At 44.6% G+C, this 19,431-nt stretch overlaps 1 protein-coding gene across 5 annotated transcripts in view; it reads left to right on the top strand.

Moving 5' to 3' along the window:
• rgs9b (regulator of G protein signaling 9b) overlaps positions 1–19,431 on the top strand; it is a 137,750-nt gene that overhangs the window by 37,312 nt on the left and 81,007 nt on the right. For 2 of the 5 annotated variants that reach the window (XM_059948319.1, XM_059948318.1), the window contains exon 1: positions 7,756–7,915. The exons of 1 other annotated variant lie outside the window; for it this stretch is intronic. In XM_059948319.1, the coding sequence (XP_059804302.1) occupies positions 7,853–7,915 (63 nt within the window). In that variant the 5' untranslated portion in view covers positions 7,756–7,852. Of the gene's footprint in view, positions 1–7,755; positions 7,916–19,431 lie in introns of those variants that run through there. 2 more of the 5 variants (XM_059948320.1, XM_059948322.1) reach the window with 2 other exon arrangements.

Here is a 19,431-nt window from a genome sequence, read left to right as displayed (position 1 = left end):
TTAGATTTAGACAAATGGGCTCTATGCACAATTTTAAACTGTAAAAGGCAGTGGCGAGCACAAAGAGAGGTTGAGTTAACTGATTTGAGAACTGAATCCCAGTTCTCTTCAGATAAGGAGATATTTAAATCCTGCTCCCAGGCCATTTTGATTTTATCCATAGGGGCCCTTCGTAAGGCTGCTAGTTTATCTCGGATGATTGATATTAAGCCTTTACTTAGTGGATTAATGGAAAGAAATAGGTCCATAGCATTTTTCGCAGGCACTTCAGGAAAGTTAGGAATTAAAGGAGCAATAAAATGTCGGATTTGGAGATATCTGAAAAAATGAGCATTATGCAGATTGAACTTAACAGAGAGCTGCTGAAAAGAAGCGAAGCGATTATCAATGAAAAGATCTTCAAAATGTCTAATGCCCTTCCTATACCAAACATGGAATGCTGAATCGTATATAGTAGGTAAAAAAAGGTGATTATGAGCAACAGAGCTGGAAACGGAAAACTCCTGGAAACCATAGCATTTTGTACTCCTAACTTCTGTACTCAATGCTCTGATTTATAAAGGCCAGCGTTCCAAAAGCCTTCTTCACCACCCTATCTACATGAGACTCCACCTTCAGGGAACTATGCACTGTTATTCCCAGATCTCTCTGTTCCACTGCATTCCTCAGTGCCCTACCATTTACCCTGTATGTTCTATTTGGATTATTTCTGCCAAAATGTAGAACCTCACACTTCTCAGCATTAAACTCCATCTGCCAACGTTCAGCCCATTCTTCTAACCGGCATAAATCTCCCTGCAAGCTTTGAAAACCCACCTCATTATCCACAACACCTCCTACCTTAGTATCATCGGCATACCTACTAATCCAATTTACCACCCCATCAGCCAACGTTCAGCCCATTCTTCTAACCGGCATAAATCTCCCTGCAAGCTTTGAAAACCCACCTCATTATCCACAACACCTCCTACCTTAGTATCATCGGCATACTTACTAATCCAATTTACCACCCCATCATCCAGATCATTTATGTATATTACAAACAACATTGGGCCCAAAACAGATCCCTGAGGCACCCCGCTAGTCACCGGCCTCCATCCCGATAAACAATTATCCACCACTACTCTCTGGCATCTCCCATCTAGCCACTGTTGAATCCATTTTATAACTCCAGCATTAATACCTAACGACTGAACCTTCTTAACTAACCTTCCATGTGGAACTTTGTCAAAGGCTTAACCCTTTCATTCCTGGGATCATTCTTGTGAACTTCCTCTGGACCCTCTCCAATGCCAGCACGTTCTTTCTTAGATAAGAGGGGCCAAAATTGCTCAGCACATTCCAAGAGTGGTCTGACAAATGCCTTATAAAGCCCCAGCATTAATACATCATTCTGATTGCTTTTCATTCCTGATCCTGGCAACTGCAACCTCTGGAGTCTGCAGTTACGATTAATTCAATAAATCAGTATCTGCTGCATTCATTTATAGCCCCTTGGATACTCCACATGCTTAAACACAAAATCCAGAGTAACACACACAAAACGCTGGAGGAACTCAGCAGGTCAGGCAACATCTGCAGAGAGGAAAAAGCAGTCGAAAGTTTGGGCCAACACCCTTTCTCAGGACTTTCTGTAGATGCTGCCTGACCTGTTGAGCTCCTCCAGAATTTTGTGTGTGTTACTTCATACTCTTGGTGCTTTTCATATTCTTACTATTTTTTTTCTCAGAATGGACCCAAAATCATCAACAAGGGAGAGATTAACGGGAAATGTTAATGATAACTCAGAACCTGGTTGCTGGATAGGAAAAGGGCCAGTACAGTGGCATAATGCCTAGTGTAACTCTACTACAGCAACAGGGCCAATGACCTGGGATCAATTCCTTAAGGAGTCTGTATGTTCTCCCCGTGACTGATTACGTTTCCTCTGGGTGCTCTGGTTTCATCCTACATTCCAAAGATGTAGGGATTAGCAGGTTAACTGGTCACATGGCAATTGGTCATGTGAGCTTGTTGGGTCGGAAACCCTGCTACCATGCTGTATCTCGAAATAAACACCAGTCCTGAAGAAAGATCTCAGCCTGAAACATCAACTCTTTAATCCTCTCCATAGATGCTGCCTGACTTGCTGAGTTCCTTCCTCATTTCTGGATTTCCAGCATCTGCTGAATCTCTTGTTTATTAATAAAAACCTTCACTCAGTGGCTCCTTTATTAGGTACACCTGTACACCAGCTCGCCAATCATGTGCCGGTAAATCAATGCAAAAAAGCATGAAGACATAGTCAAGAGGTTCACTTGTTGTTCAGACCAAACATCAGAATCGGGAAGATATGTGTTTTAAGTAACTTTGACTGGGGAATGATTGTTGGTGCCAGACAGGATGGTTTGAGTGTCTCAGAAACTGCTGATCTCCTGGGATTTTCATACACAACCGTCTCTAGAGTTTACAGAGAATGGAGTGAGAAACAACAAAAAGCATCCAGTGAGCAGCAGTTCCGTGGGCAAAAATGCCTTGTTAATGAGAGAGGTCAGAGGAGAATGGCCAGACTGGCTCAAGCTGACAGGAAGGCGACAGTAATTCAAATGACCATGTGTTACAACTGTGGTGTGCAGAAGACCATCTCTGAATGGACAACATGTTGAGCCTTGAAGTGGATTGGTTACAGCAGCAGATCCACTCATGTACCCAATAAAGCAGCCACTAAGTGTATAACTGTTCATCACATTTAATGGAATAATGCACTAATGCTGTATCTGTCACGAAAGGGAATTGGTTTTGAATAATCCAAACCATACTGATTTGATGTGTCAAAGACACAATTTAATTCTTTTCAGACTTTGCTGCTGTTTTATTTTTCTGTTCAGAGTTTCTTGAGTCATCAACCTACACATTGGCCGTTATATCCTTAGAATACCAGAGAACGACGCTAGCAAAGATCCCATCGGGGCAGTTATGTAGAAATGGCACTTTGCCATTTGGGTACTCATTAGATGTGTTTGACATATTTCATTATCTCATATGGAGTCACTTATGCCTGGGTCTCATCTGTCAATTTCTTTACTTCCTGGTTATTCTCCCTCAGAGAATAAACATATCCTTCCTACAATACTTTGTAGACTGTATCAAATCTCAGCGTTATAACCAGTGCAGCCTATTAAGAGATTGCTTGTCATTCATCTTCTCATATTATCCTCTCTGCCAATTAAAAGTTTTTATGTGTTTATAGTTGATTATATTCCCTGTTCAAAGCAGGAATATGGGGAATTTGAATGCTATAATTTGAGTGCTATAAATATAATTACAATATACACTCACCTACAATATACTGCCAATACAGCACTAGCATTTGGAGCAGCAAGGAAGGTCCTCCACCTCTGTCAATCCTTGGTCACTCAAATGTAGAAGGATTCTTCATTGCTGTTTCCGTATCAGTTTTGTTCGATCAGTCAGAGTGGTTATCCCTGAGCTGAAACCCAGAACTGGTGCACCACTCTCAGTCTGGCCTCTACCCTTTGACCTGTTTGGCATGGGTACCAAGAGCCAAAGCATGAAGCCCCAACTCCAGCCAACAAAGCAACATAAAAAGTATGCAGACACGGTCAAGAGGTTCAGTTGTAGATCAGACCAAATGTCAGAATGCGGAAGAACAGTGATCTAAGTGACTTTGATCATAGAATGATAGTTGGTACCAGACGGGGTGGCTTGAGTATCTCAGAAACTGCTGATCTCCTGGGATTTTTCACGCAAAACTGTCTCTAGAGATCACAGAGAATGGTGCAATAATTTTTTTAAAAATCCAGTGAATGGCAGTACTGTGGGCAAAAACACCTTGTTAATGAGAGAGGTCAGAGAATGGCCAGAATGGTTCAAGCTGACAGGAAAGTGACATAACCACAGTGGTGTGCATAAGAGCAAGATACAGGAAGTATCTAATAAAATTGCCACTGAGTGTATGCATAAAGTCAAAGGCAGATATATTGGTAGTTCAACTAGTATTGGCATTTACTCCAAAGATAAATTTACAGACCACTATCAATTAGCTGCGATTTTATGAGACATTGGTCATACTGTATTTGAATTATTCTGAGCAGTTTTGGGCCCCTTATCTACAAAAGGATGTGCTAGCATTGGAAAGGGTCCAGAGAAGGCTCACGAGAAAGATCCCAGGAATTAAAAGGTCAACAAGGAATGTTTGATGGCTCTGGGCCTGTACTCGTTGGAATTTAGAAGAATGTCGGGGGGGAGGTGGATTCTCATTGAAACCTAGTGAATATTGAAAGGCCTAGGCAGAATAAACTAGGAGAGGATGTTTCCAATGGGGGTGGATTTCTAGAACCAGGGTGCACAGTCTGAGAATGGAAGGACATCCTTTTGGAACAGAAATGAGAATTTCTTTAGCCAGAGGCTGGTGTATCTGTGGAATTCATTGCCACTAACGGCTGTGGAGGGCGTCATTGGGTATATTCAGAGCTGTTCTCGATTAGTAAGAGCATCAAAGGGGAGAAGGCAGGCGAATGGAACTGAGAGGGAAAATAAATCAGCCAGGATGGAAGGGCGGAGCAGACCTGATTGGCCGAATGATCTGATTCTGCTCTTGTGCCTTATGGTCATTTCTATTGTGTGTTCTTCATGTAGCTTTGCCTAGAAATCATTGCACGTTTTGAAAGTTTGTTATCATTTGTGATCGCTGCTTCCATTGAATTATGATTTTCCAATCCTCTATGAAGGCTTTTAATAAATAAAACCTCGAAGTAGATGACGTTCTCTTGAGGGTGTTAATAAGATTTAATATCGGAAGTATTAAATGAACATGCAAAGTTCAATCTTGTGGGTGGGCATACATAGTAAATCCAAGAAACACAATAGAAACAATGAAAGACTGCACCACTGGGATGGATAAACAACCAACAACGTGCAAAAGACAACAAACTGTACAAACAAAATAATAATAATAAATAAGCAATAAATATTGAGAACATGAGATGAGGAAACCTTGAATGTGAGTCCATTAGTTGTGGGAACAGCTCAGTGAAAGGGTGAGTGAAGTTATCCCCGCTGGTTCAAGAGCCTGATGGTTGAGGGGTAATAACTGTTCCCGAACCTGGTAGTGTGGGTCCTGAGGCACCTGCACCTTCTTCCTGAGGTTAGCGTGAGAATGAGAGTGAGAGAGCCATGCAAGGAATGGAAACAGGTGTTGATAGGGTTCGATGAAGTCCATGAGGATTGAGGGCAGAATCAAGAGGGATTTCTTAAGCTGAGTTTCCTAATAGCTGAAACCAGGGCCAACCATGACAACTGGGAATAAACAGGTAACCTAAAGACCTGAAAGCGGTGAAACATGTTGACAGGCTGGTGACAAAGGTGTTCCGCATACTTAGCATCATCAGTCAGGGTAGTGAGTGCTGGAGTTGGGACATCATGTTGCAACTGTACAAGTTGTTGGCAGAACTGTAAATCTGGTCACCCAGCTATAGAAGGGATGTCATTAAGCTGCAAAGGGTGCAGGAAGGGACCACTGCACAGGATTGGAAAAAACTGCAGAGGGTTGTAAACTCAGAAAGCTCCATCACAGCCTCTCCACCATCGAGGACAGCTTCAAAAGGTGATTCTTCAAAAAGGCAGCATCCATCATTAAGGACCAACACCATCCAGGACATGTCCCCTTCTCACTACTACCATCAGGGAGGAGATACAGGAGCCTGAAGACCCACACTCAATATTTTAGAATGGCTTCTTCTCCTCCACCGTTAGAATGGCCCATGAACACTATCTCATTATTTTTCTCTCTTTTTGCACTACTTCATAAATCTTATTTATATAATGTATATATTTCTTATAGTGATTTATATTTTACATATTGCACTGTACTGCTGCTGCAAAACAACAAATTTCACAACACATGTCAGTGACAATAAACTCAATTCTGAAAAGATTCATGAGGACGTAGTTACGTAAGATTGTGGGTTGGGGTGGACGCAAATAAGATGAATAGTCACGCTCTAGGTTTAAGGTGAGAAGAAAAAAAATCTGAAGAGGACCGGGGGTTTAAGCATTTTCAGATGAGTTGGTGGGCTTATGGAATGATCTGATTGGTTAGTGTGGTGTAATGCTCTACAGCACCGGTGATCTGGGGCCATTTCCCAGCATTGTCTGTAAGGGATTTGTAATTCTCCCATCACCGGGCGGGTTTCCTCCGGGTGCTTCTGGTTTCCCCATTCCAGAGAAATATTAGTTGGGGTTAGTAAATTGTGCTCAGGCTGTATTGGTTATTGATGCAAATGATCCATTTCACTGTATCAACATAGAACATGCAGGGCACTACAGGCCCTTCGGCCCACAGTGCTGTGCTGACTTTTTAACTTGCTGGAAGATCAATCTAACCCTTGCCTCCCACATAGCCCTCCATTTTTCTCTTGTGTATATGTCAATGACAATGGGGTGCGTCTCGAATAGCCTCTGATAACCAAGTCCAGCTCCCGGCCTTAATGTGCAGCTTAGCCACTAAGTCCAGTGGAACTGTCTCTTCTGACAGGAGTGTGGGCAAAGTTTAGTTACCGGCACCTTAAAACCAGTCAGGCAGATTGGGCTTGTCGGCCATGGTTGGCAGCTCATCTGGGAGAAGGAAAACTCTGATCTCAAACCTCCGCTGCCTTGTGGCTGTACCCACTCACGGGGAAGGCTTCGGGAGTAACCCGAGGAAAAATCAGGAGCTGGACTCCCTAAGCAGTCCCATGTTGAGTCAGTACTGTCTGGCAACTCCTGCAGCGCTGCTGGTGCTAAAATGTATCGGTCTCGGGCATTCTTTTGGATTCATCAGTTGCGTGGAGAGGGGGAGCCTGCTGCATGCATGGGCAACATCTTGCTCTCCATATTGTACTGCCCTGGCTTGCATACCAGGTACGCAACATCCATGGTCAACCCTGGCCACTGGGCTTCGAGGTGCATGTGACAAATCTAACACTTAAACAACAATATTTAAAAGACCTTTAGAAAAGTACATGGATAGACCCCCCCCCCCCACTACAGGAAAGATCCTCACCATGTCCACTCTATCCAGGCCTTCCAAGTCAATAGGTTTCCATGTGATCCCCTCATTCTTCTAAACTCCAGTGAGCACAAGGGCTCTTCGTGCATTAACCCTTACATTACTTTACAGAATTTTCTCCTAACATCTCCTCTTGCGGCTCAGGGCCAAAGTTCAAAGTAAACTCTGTAATCAAAGTGCATATATGTGACCACATACAACCCTGAGATTTATTTTTCCTGTGGGCAGACTCAGCAAATCCATAGAATAGTAACTATAACAAGATCAATTGAAGATTAACAAGAGTGCAGAAGACAACAGACCATGCAAATATAAATAAATAGCAATCAATGAGGAGAACATCACATATAAAAGGGCCTAAAGGTGAGGTAATTGGTTAAGGGAATGGGGCATGGATGGGGCAAATGAGTGTGCTACCCCCCCCCCCGTTTGGTTCAAGAACCTGACGGCGTGAGGTAGTACAGCTGTAACTGTTCTTGAACCTGGGGGTGTGACTCCTGAGGCTTTCGTACCTTCTACCTGAGAGAAGCGCATTGTTCGACGGTATCTTGCTGCAGCGGCAAGTCAGTCTATTTCTTTGCCGAGGTACTTGGCGAGCCACCCCCGCGGAGGAGGTCTCCGTGGCGGGGGGGGGGGGGGGAGCGCTGATTGACAGCTCGCCCGGGCGCCTCCGGCCGCGGTTGCCGTGGTAACCGGGGCGGCGCGCGGCCGCGCAGGCGCAGGCGCGGGCACGGAGTTCCCTACCTCTCCAGTTGCCCTCATCTCGCTGTGAGCGCGGCGGCCCCTCGCACAACCGGCAGGAAGATGACAGTCAAAAGCTTCAATCAGGGCCAGCAATTCCGGCCACGAATGGCTTTCCTGCGGAAGGTAAGGGCGATAAATAATCACAGCAGCTCTTCTGCTCGCTCGAGCAACATTTGCGAGAGGCAGTTGTGGGAAGCTCCACATGCAACTAAGACATTGGCTGCGAAGGCAACAGCAGAGATTTCACTGGAAGTGAAGGGAAATTGTTTGATTAAAATTTTGGGCTACGTGTTACAAATATATTCTTCTGGTGGCATATGATTTATTCTGTATAGATACAAATATTTAAAGTATTTATCTCGCATACACAATCACATTTAAGTACTAATCGGAATTTATTTGTGGCACTGACCTTTTTTAGCAAATTAGTTTTAAATATAAAAAATCAGTTAACTTGTGCTGAAAACATGTCATATCTACCCAGCAAATGCGAATGTCCACAAATCTGGGACTTGCTCTTAATCTTTCGATCGTTCTGTGAATTCTGAAAGGGGTGTTAGTTATATCGTTATTCTCCTGCGCTCTGGTGATGATTATTCATCGTTTATTGACATTTAGCTTCAGACTAATTGGAAGAAATTCTAATAACCTGAAGATCCGACCCAGCGGCGAGTGGGGCAACTCGGGCAAGGTGGGGGGGAGCGGATTCCTGTCAACACCTTATCCCATCCAAGGATTTAGCTATATTGAGAGTGACAGGGGCATCTAATACCCGAAGCTGTCCGCGTGCAACTCGAAAGCTAAAATAGTGCCAGAATCATCGAGCAATGTTATGAAAATAGCAAAAGAAATAATATATTTTTAAAAATTAGGCGGAACACTTTTAAGAGCTCACCTGGGGCCATATTGCAGACAGTAACCTGTTTGTAATGTAGCAAAAATCCGTTATTTTCAGAGCTTTCTGTTAATATTCCCTCTGGCGATTTAGCTTCGTCGGTAACACAAACACAGACTGACCACTTATTATGTTCCTGGGAGCGCGCTCTCTCTCCATCCGTATCTATCTATCTATCTATATCTCTCCCTCTTCCGCTCTCTCTCGTCCCTCCCTCTCCTCCGTCCCTCCATCCCCGTCCCTCTATCTCTCTCTCCCTCGCCTCCGACCCTCCATCTCCCTCTCCTTCTCTGTCCCTCCATCTCTCGATCACTCTATATCTATAACTATCCTTCTCTTTATCTATCTCTTTTTTCTCTCTCTCTCGATCTCTTTATATATCCCGCTCTTCATCTCTTTAACTATCCCTCTATCAACATCACCCTCCAACTCTCCCCCTCCCTATCACATCTCCCTATGTTAGCTCTCCATTGCTCTAGCTTTCTATTTCACTTTACCCTCTCCGTCAGTCTGTTTCTTCATCTCTGTCACTCTGTCTCTCTCTATCCTCATCTCCCTCTTTCCCCATCTCCCTCCCTCTTTCTCCGTCGCTCTTGGGGTTTCCGTTTTCATTCTGTCCATCTGTCTTATCATCTGTATGACTCCCACTTTCTCGCTGTCTCTCTCTCTCTCTCTCCCCCCCCGTCATTCACCCTCCCCCGTCACTCACTCTCCCTGTCACTTCCCCTCCACCTGTCCTTTCCCTACCCCATCCTTCTCTGACTCCCCCTCTCCCTTACTTTCTCTCTTTCTCCCGTCTCTCTCACTCTCTCTCTCCCCCCCGTCTCTATCTCTCCCCTCCTCATGTCTCTCTCTCCCACCACTCTCTCTCCCGTCTCTATCCCCCCCCCCCCCATGTCTGTCTGTCTGTCTGTCTGTCTCTCTCTCTGCAGATAACGGACTGCCTTCATACAATGCTTCATACAATCCAAATCATTGTAACATTCAGGATGATTTTCCATACCTTCAAATTCAGCAGTGACCAAAACGGTTCTGAATTGCCTTGCTGTTTATTACTCGCCAACTATTAGTGGCAAAGTGCTGCTTTTTGAGTGCAAACATATGCAAGTGATGCTACTTAAAAACTGTTTGCTCTAAGAATGGTGCAATGCACAGGACTGACAATCTTCAGAAACCTTTCAGCAGCAGTTTCCTGTCCCAATTAAGTGCCATGGAGTCCCAAATACAGAAAGGGAATCTCAGCAATTTTCTGGATTACTTTCTGTTCTTTAACATTTGTCCAAATAAGCGGCTGCCCTGATTAACTGATGACCCTGTATATAGAGTAAATATTAACAGCATCATCTTTCTGTGAGGTGTGGTATGATGTGGACAATCATGGTCCTTCTGTGACCATGATTGTTCTCGGTAAATCTTTCTACAGAAATGGTTTGCCATTGCCTTCTTCTGGGCAGTGTCTTTACAAGACAGGTGTCCTCAGCCAGTACCACTCTTCAGAGATTGTCTATGTCTAGTGTCAGTGGTCACATAACCAGTACTTGTGATATGACCATCCACCACCTGTTCCCATGGCTTCATATGACCGTGATCAGGGAAGGGGGGGGCAAAGCAGGTGTTACACCTTGCCCAAGGGTAACCCACAGGCTAGTGGAGTGAAGGAGCACTTTACACCTCCTTTGGTGGAGACATATCTCCACCCCATTACATAGTGTATGACAATAATAAACCAATTCCAACTTCAAACACAAATCAATTTGTGCATTTTAAAGAGAAATCTAAAAAATACCTTTTTTATTACACATCTGTGATGGTGGCTGGAATCATTCACATTTCCTGGGAGAGTAGAAGGGGCTTTGGTTTAGAATCGGACTTATTATCACTGACATATATTGTGAAATTTGTTTTGCGGCAATAGTACCCCTGCAATATACACAGTATATTATAAATTACAATCAGAGATATATCATTAAAATAAGCAGAGCAAAAATAGTGAGGTTGTGTTCATGGATTCATTGTCCATTCATAAATCTGACGACGGAAGGGAAGAAGCTTTTTCTAAAACATTGAGTGTCTCTCTTCAGGCTCTTGTATCTCCTCTCTGGTGGTATCCATGAGGAAATGGCATGTCCTGGGTGGTGGGGGACCCTTAGTGATTGATGTTGCCTTTTTGAAGCATGGCCTTTTGAAGGTGTCCTCAGTTAGCAAGGATGGCAAGTGAACGGATCCAGCACTCATGTCGTTTGTGTCTGATTCCTCTGGCCTGCCAGATGAACCCGCAGCCTCGTGAGTCAGAGTCAGGAGTGCTGTTGACTGAAGTGCAACTGGCATTCAGAAAGGAGAAGGTCAACGAGAGGTGACTGCCAGTCCATTATCTTGTGGGTACGATCTGCTACTTGACGTGCAAATTGCAAGAATATGGAACAAAGCACATTAGGAAGACTCCACAATATATTGCTGTTTAAATGAAAGGGCTTTAAAAACTTTATATTTCAGGTAGTAGAATAGTTACCAGGTTGGAATCCAATAGAACCCAAACAATATTGAGTGGAAAATTGAAGAGGCTTCCAGTGGTTTATGAATAGCATTAAGGTTCTAAACAATGAGCTTGGAATTACCTGTGCTTGCTTGAATTTCATAATAATAATGTTGGAGCAAACAAATATTTATTTCATCTAATGTCAAAACAAAATTATCACATGATCTTGTAATATAGCATATTTTTCCTCATTTAGGGATTATTATTTGCAATTTAAACAACAGCTTTATCTGTAACATATGCATTGAAACAGTGAACAAAATGTGTCCTTTTTCATCAAATCAAACCAGTGAGTATTGTGCCTGCATGTGTTGCCCTGCTTCTGATGCCAACATAGCATGCCCACAACACTCTTAACACAACCTGTACATCTCTGGAACGTGGGAGGAATCCGGAGCACCCGGAGGAAACCTACAGTTACGAGGAGATATACAAAACTCCTTACAGACGGTGGTGAGAATTGAAACCCGATCAATGATTGCCGGTGCTGTAAAGCGTTATGTTCACTTCCTACTGTGCCACTCTAAATTTTATTTTATAGCTTTTTAACTTAGTATTGATTGTATCTATTGTTAATTATTACCAAATAAAATTAAACTCATGATTCTGTAATCTATCATATTTTCCTCACTGCTGTTTGCAATGCCATTACTCCACATTTGTGAAATGTAGATTCTTATAAAGTACTATCTGGGAATATGGGGGGTGTGGCGGTGTAGCATAACGCTGTACAGCGCCAGCTGTTAGATCAGGGTTCACTTCTTGCCACTGTTGGAGTTTGTACGCTCTCCTGTTGCTTTTGTGTCAATGTGGCATGCCCACAACATACGAACCCTAATAGTCCAATCAGACCATGCCATTCCTAAGCAGTACAAGAGAAACAGTGCAGAGTATAGAGTTGCAATCTCTATTTAGTTTGTAATTTATAGTTTTTATGTCTTTGTAAAGTCCTGCTGCCACAAAACAATAAATTTCACTCTACATCAGACAGTGGTAATGGCTCTGAAAAAAGTGCATGGGCCATAATGAGGTGGACTGGGAGATCAAGTGATCTTTTAGTCTATGAGAGGTCCTTTCAAGGGTCTGTTAACAGTGGGGTAAAAGCTGTCTTTGAGCCTGGAGGCATGTGCTTTCAGGCTTTAGGATCTGCTGCCTGGTAAGAGAAGGGAGAAGAGAGAATGTCTGAGGTGGGGAGGGGGTGGAGGTTGGAGATCGTGATTATATTGGCTGCTCTCCTGAGGCAGTGGGAGGCTGGTTTGCGTAATGAACTGATCAGGTAACTGCACTTTTAAAAAATATTTGGATATAAAGAGCTTACAGAGATTGTGAGAGGCACTATATAAGTACAAAGTTGCCTTTCTTTATCTTGGAAGTAGTACAGTGGAAAAAAAAGGAATTTAAATTTTTACTTACAGTAGGAAGCAACTTTAACATTTTTTGATAAATAAAACTTCCTTGTGAAAATCCTTTTAGGTACGACTGTTCAGCTTGCTCAACAATTTAATCGTTACCTGGGTCTTCGTGAATTCCAAAGAGCAAGAAATCTAATCTGACTCTTTGGAACCTACTTGATTTTATATCGAATGTCGAATTCGTATCAAAAATCTGGTGCTTTAATAAGGCAGGAAATTTAAAGTTCACCCTCCCCTTTTTCCTCATTTCTGTATAGGCTTAAAATCACCAGTTCTGATGAAAGGATTCTGACTTAAGATGGTTCTGCTTAACCTGGGACGTATTCCCAGTTTCACCTGCCTTTATATTTAGTCAGTCCACAGAGATGGTGGTCAGATGAATCTGTCGATTAATTCAGGAACAGTTGCTGCTTTCCACAGAGGGCAAGTTTCTTGGCAAGAAATCAAACACCATTGAGAACAGATCAGGGCAAACAGTCACAGCTTCAGTAATAGCCGCCTTACTTTCAGCGAAACAGGAAAGAATAGAGGTGCACAAGCTAAGAAGCATAGAGAAAATGGATAGCCAGTGCCTTTCTCCTGGGGTGCACATGGCTAATACGAGGGGGCATAATTTTAAAGTGTTTGAAAGAAAGTAAAAGGGGATGTCAGAGTTAGGTTTTTACACAGATAGTGGTGGGTGCAGGGATACACTGCCAGGGGTGATGGTAGAAGAGGGTATAATAGGGACATTTAAAGCCATAAGACATGGGAGCAGAATTAGGCCGCTTGGCCCATCGAATCTGCTCTGCCATTCCATCATGGCTGATTTATTATCCCTCTCAACCCCATTCTTTTGTCTTCTTGCTGTTACCTTTACCCCGGTTACTAATCAGGAACCTATCAACCTCCGTTTTAAAAATGCCATATGAGTAGGATTAAGGGTTGAGAAACCCAGTTTAGAGACTCTTACATCGGCTCGTGGATGAAAGAAAAATGGAGGGCTACGTGGGAAGGAAGGGTCAGATTGATCTCAGAGTAGGTTGGAAGGTTGGCACAATATTGTGGACCGAAGGGCCTGGACTGAGCTGTAATGTTCTATGTTCTAAAATGTCTTTGTAGAAAGATTAATGAGCAGCCAATATTTGAATGGTGGCACTCACCAGAGGCACTCAGCAGTTCAGGAAATGTTTGATGAAGGAAATAATTAATGATTCAGGTCAAAGTCAGAAATCGAAACAGGTTTCGATTTCTCCTCACCTGGATAGTTAAACAGTTCTCTCTTCTTAACTTTGATCTCAATGGAGTGACAGATGGAAGGTAGTCACCCTTCCAGTTTTGTCCCTGGAGATAAAGGGTACTACAGCTCAGAAATGGGCCTTTTGGCCCATCTAGTCCATGCCAAACTGTTATTCTGTCCAGTCCCATCAACCCACTTCTGGACCATAGCCCTCCATACCCTTCCCATCCAAACTTCTCTTAAATGTTCCAATCCACCTCCACCCCTGTTATCTCCACAGGACACAACATTTCACTCATTTGGTGTCTCATAGGTTGAAAGAATATTAATGGTACCCATGATTTCAAATGGGACTGGATTTGTCAATACGATGTCTCCTGGCATGGGAAAATCCATGTAGTGTTACTTTTATAACAGTGTAACAGTAGTATTTCAGTGCCTTTTACGACCCTGTGGGTGGCAGGGTGGAGATACGTCTCTAGTAAAGGAAGTGTAAGATGCTCCTTCCCTTCGTTAGCCTGCAGGTCACCTTGGGTGAGGTGCAGCACCTGCTTAGACCCCCAATCAGGGTCATGTGAAGCCATGGGGTCAGGTGGTGGATGGTCGGTGCATATCACAAGTCCTGGTTATGCAACCACTGACGCCAGGCAGACAATCTCTGAAGAGTATTGATAATGGCTGGGGGTCACCCACCTTGTAAAGACACTGCCCAGAAGAAGACAATGGCAAACCACTTCTATAGAAAAAATTGCCAAGAATAATCAAGGTTATGACACCATGATCACCCACGTCATATGACATGGCACATATTGCTGATAATATTTACTACCCAGGTTTCCAGGATCAGATTTATTATCACTGAGTTGTGTGATGTGAGAATAGTTGTTAGTAGTTCAGAAAGAAGACAAAGAAATTACTATAAATTACAAAATAAATAAATAGTGCTAAAATACAATAATAAAACATAATAATACAACATTGGAAAGGGTACAGAGGAGATTTATCAGGATGCTGCCTGGTTTAGAGAGTATGGATTATGAGCAGAGATTAAGGGAGCTAGGGCTTTACTCTTTGGAGAGAAGGAAGATGAGAGGAGACATGATAGAGGTGTACAAGATATTAAGAGGAGTAGTCAGAGTAGACAGCCAGCACCTCTTCGCCTGGGCACCACTGCTCAGTACATGGCTTTAAGATAAGGGGAGGGAAGTTCAAGAGGGATATTAGAGGAAGGTTTTTCACTCAGAGAGAGGTTGGTGTGTGGCATGTACTGCCTGAGTCAGTGGTGGAGGCAGATACACTAGTGAAGTTCAAGAGACTACTAGACAGGCATATGGAGGAATATAAGGTGGGGGGTTATATGGGAGACAGGGTTTGAAGGTCGGCACAACATTGTGGGCCGAAGGGCCTGTAATGTGCTGTGCTAATCTGTGTTTAAAGTAGTGTCAAGGATTCGTTGACCGTTTGTAAATCTGATAGCCGCAGGGAGAAAGCTAAATATTTGAGTGTCCACCCCAAAGGTAATGATGAGAAACAGGCACCTTCTGGGTGGTGAGGGACCTTAGTGACGGATGCCATCTTCTTGAGGTACTGCCTCTTGAAGGCACCCTCAATGGTGAGGAGGCTTGTGCCCGCAATGGAGCTGCTTGAGTCTACCACTCTCTGCAGCATCTGTAATTAAAGAAAAAGAGATTAAAATTAGCATTTGTCACATGTGCGTTGAAACTATGTCATTTTGCGTTAACAACTAACATGTTCCGAGGATGCTGTAAGGGCAGCCTGCAAGTGACACCACACTTCCAGCACCAACATTGACCCTAATTGTATCTTTTTGGAATGTGGGAGGAAACCAGAGCACCCGGAGGAGACCCACAAGGGGAGAACGTACAGGCTCCTTACAGACAGTGGTGGGAATCGAACTCCAATCGCTGGGGCTGTAAAGCTATTGTGCTAACCGCTACACTACCGTGCTGCTGTTACAAGAATCACCCTGGTAATAATGATCAGTGAGGCACAGAGAATCTGTATTTACCAACAAATAATTTTTATTGTTTCAACTAAAAAACACCTGGGTTCACAGACAATCAAAGATTGGAGCGACTGGGCTTTAGACTTTAGACTACACTGGAATTTAGAAGGATGAGAGGGGATCTGATTGAAACATATAAGATTATTAAGGAATTGGACACACTGGAGGCAGGAAGCATGTTCCCGCTGATGGGTGAGTCCAGAACTCGTGGCCACAGTTTAAGAATAAGGGGTAGGCCATTTAGAACAGAGATACAGAAAAACTTTTTCGCCCAGAGAGTGGTGGATATGTGGAATGCTCTGCCCCAGAAGGCAGTGGAGGCCAAGTCTCTGGATGCATTCAAGAGAGAGTTAGATAGAGCTCATAGATAGCGGGATCAAGGGATATGGGGAGAGGGCAGGAACGGGGTACTGATTGTGTATGATCAGCCATGATCACAGTGAATGGTGGTGCTGGCTAGAAGGGCCGAATGGCCTCCTACTATCTATTATCTACCTGTGTGCACTCCACTAGTTCCCTGACCCTCCATGAACAGTCAATGAAGAGAAAAGGTATTACCCAGGAAAAGAGTCTACGTTGGCCATGCGTTCCTTGTGGTCCCAGTCTCCACTTGTCCGTGGGGTCTTCCTTATCCATGATGGTTGGTCTTCTTACTGGTTTTATCCTAGGGCTTCAACCAATGTTGTTTCATTGCTGTGCCCACCCCAGGCTTGTGTATTTGTGTCTTTCAACTCTGACTGGTCCAAACCAGTTAAATGAGGTGACCCAGACAGAGTCTAATGAGATTACAGATTGCTTCTTTTGTAGGTCTGGCGTTTTACATAATAAGTAGCTGCTCATCTGGGAATGGTCTCAGGTTTAGCAGGTCATTACCTGAAGCTCTTTGTGTCCACATTCACTTGCTCTGCTTAGATAATCTCAGAGCAAGAATCAGTTCAGAGTCCACAAGATGGGGGGAGGGGTAACAAAGACAAACGAGAGAAAGTCTGCAGGTGCTGGAAATCGGAGCCAACACACACACAAAATGCTGGAGGAACTCGGCAGGCCAGGCAGCATCTGTGGAAAAAAATACAGTCAACATTTCAGGCCGAAACCCTTTTAAACAAAGACAATTGGTTTGTCTGCTTCCTCTGTCCTTGATTCATCAAATCCACTAATTGTAGACTGTATTTTCTTCTGGCTAACAGCGCCCTGTGATCCTGGGCGCTGGAGCCTCCCCTAATCTAGCCCCCACCAGCCTGTGATGCAACCAATAGGATACCCTCCACCGTACATCTAGAAATTTACAAATCATTTTTGACGTACCAACTCTCCTCAAACTCCTAATAGTGAAGTCAAGCTGCTGGTTTGTCTTCATTGGGATGCTATACATCGAAGAAGGTATGGCAGCAGCTCTGCTTTGTTAGGCATTTGAGGAGATTTGTTATGCCACCAACGACTTGAGATTGCATCACTGCAGCCTCGCTGACTCGGACCCAGCGAGTGACTCCATGAGGCCATCTGCTCAGGACTCCCAGCTCTGCTCAGTTTGACCCAGCTCTGATTGTTTGGGCTCACGGGGTGGGGAGAGAAGATGCGGGGAAATGCTCCAGTTCCACCCAGTGGAAGACACTGACTCTAAAGACTAGTGCTCCATTGGGGAGTGTTCTAAGCACCCTACTCTACTCACGATGGCGCGGTTGGACTCTGCTGCGATCCATGTACATTACCCTGCTCTACTCCCAGTACACTGATCAGGGCACGATCGGATTCTGTTGTAGCCCCATCCACAAGTTTGCAGATGATACCACCATAGTGGATCACTGTAATGCCTGCACTGTTTTGTGCACTTGATGCAGTCCTGGGTAGGTCTGTAGTCTAGTGTAGTTGTTTTTTTTTCTCTGTGTTGTTTTTTACGTAGTTCAGTCTAGTTTTTGTATTGTGTCGTGTAACACCATGGTCCTGAAAAACGTTGTCTCATTTTTACTATGTACTGTACATAGCAGTTATGGTCGAAATGACAATAAAGAGTGACTTGACTTGACTTGACGTCTCAAACTCCAATGGGTTAGAGTACACAAAGGAGTTAGAGAGCTTAGTAACATGGTGTCATGGCAACAACCTTTCCCCAAATGTCAGCGAAGCATTGACTTCACATAGGGAAGCAGTGAACTTGCTCCTGTCCGTGTCAACGATGTTGAGGTTCAGAGGGTTGAGAGCTTCAGGTTCCCAGGTGTGAACATCACTAATACCCTGTCCTGGTCCAACCATGTTAATGTCACAGGCAAGAAAGCTCACAAACGCCTCTATGTCCTCAGGAGGCTAAATAAATCCAGCATATTCCCATCGACTCTGACCAATTTTTAATCAATGCACCGTAGAAATAATTTTGTCTGGATGCCTAATTGCTTGGCATGGCAACTGTTCTGCACATATCTGCAAGAAACTGTAGACACTCTCTCTCTCTCTCTCTCTCTCTCTCTCTCTCTCTCTCTCTCTCTCTCTCTCTCTCTCTCTCTCTCTCTCTCTCTCTCTCCCTCTCTCCCTCTCTCCCTCTCTCCCTCTCTCCCTCTCTCCCTCTCTCCCTCTCTCCCTCTCCCTCTCCCCCTCTCCCCCTCTCCCCCTCTCCCCCTCTCCCCCTCCCCTCTCTCCCCTCTCTCCCCTCTCTCCCCTCTCCCCCCCTCTCTCCCCCCCTCTCCCCCCCTCTCTCCCCCTCTCCCCCCTCTCCCCCCTCTCCCCCCTCTCCCCCCCTCTCCCCCCTCTCCTCCCCTCTCCCCCCTCTCCCCCCTCTCCCCCCTCTCCCCCCTCTCCCCCCTCTCCCCCCTCTCCCCCCTCTCCCCCCTCTCCCCCCTCTCCCCCCTCTCCCCCCTCTCCCCCTCTCTCCCCCTCTCTCCCCCTCTCTCCCCCTCTCTCCCCCTCTCTCCCCCTCTCTCCCCCTCTCTCCCCCTCTCTCCCCCTCTCTCCCCCTCTCTCCCCCTCTCTCCCCCTCTCTCCCCCTCTCTCCCCCTCTCTCCCCCTCTCTCCCCCTCTCTCCCCCTCTCTTCCCCTCTCCCTTCCCTGGAGGAACTCAGCAGGCCAAGCAGCATCTATGGAAAAGAGTAGAGTTGATGTTTTGGGCCGACACCCTTCAGCAGGACTGTACTCTTTTCCATAGATGCTGCTTGGCCTGCTGAGTTTGTGTGTTTTGCTTGGATTTCCAGCATCTGCGGATTTTCTCTCGTTTTAGAAACTCTGCAGTGTTGTACATACAGCTCAGCACACCACAAGAAGCAGCCTGCCCTCTATAACTCTATCAACTTTTCTCGCTGCTTCAATTAAAGCATAATCAGAGACCCCACCCACCCTGGATATTCTCTCTTCTCCCCTCTCCCATAAGGTGGAAGATGTAAAAGCCTGAAAGGACACACTGACAGGTTCAAGGACAGCTTCTGATAAGCCCACTGTTATCAGACTCTCAAACAGATCTCTTGTATGATCAGCTAGACTTAGCATACAAGAGTGCTTTCATCGTTTACCTTGTTATGGTTTTACACTTTAACATTTACCTGCACATCATTCTGCACTGTTATCAT

The sequence above is a fragment of the Hypanus sabinus genome, chromosome 23, assembly GCF_030144855.1.
Source record: "Hypanus sabinus isolate sHypSab1 chromosome 23, sHypSab1.hap1, whole genome shotgun sequence".
In the NCBI taxonomy this organism is placed as follows: Eukaryota; Metazoa; Chordata; class Chondrichthyes; order Myliobatiformes; family Dasyatidae; genus Hypanus; species Hypanus sabinus.
Note: the sequence above shows the minus strand (reverse complement) of the source record. Positions and strands in the feature narration are given on the sequence as shown.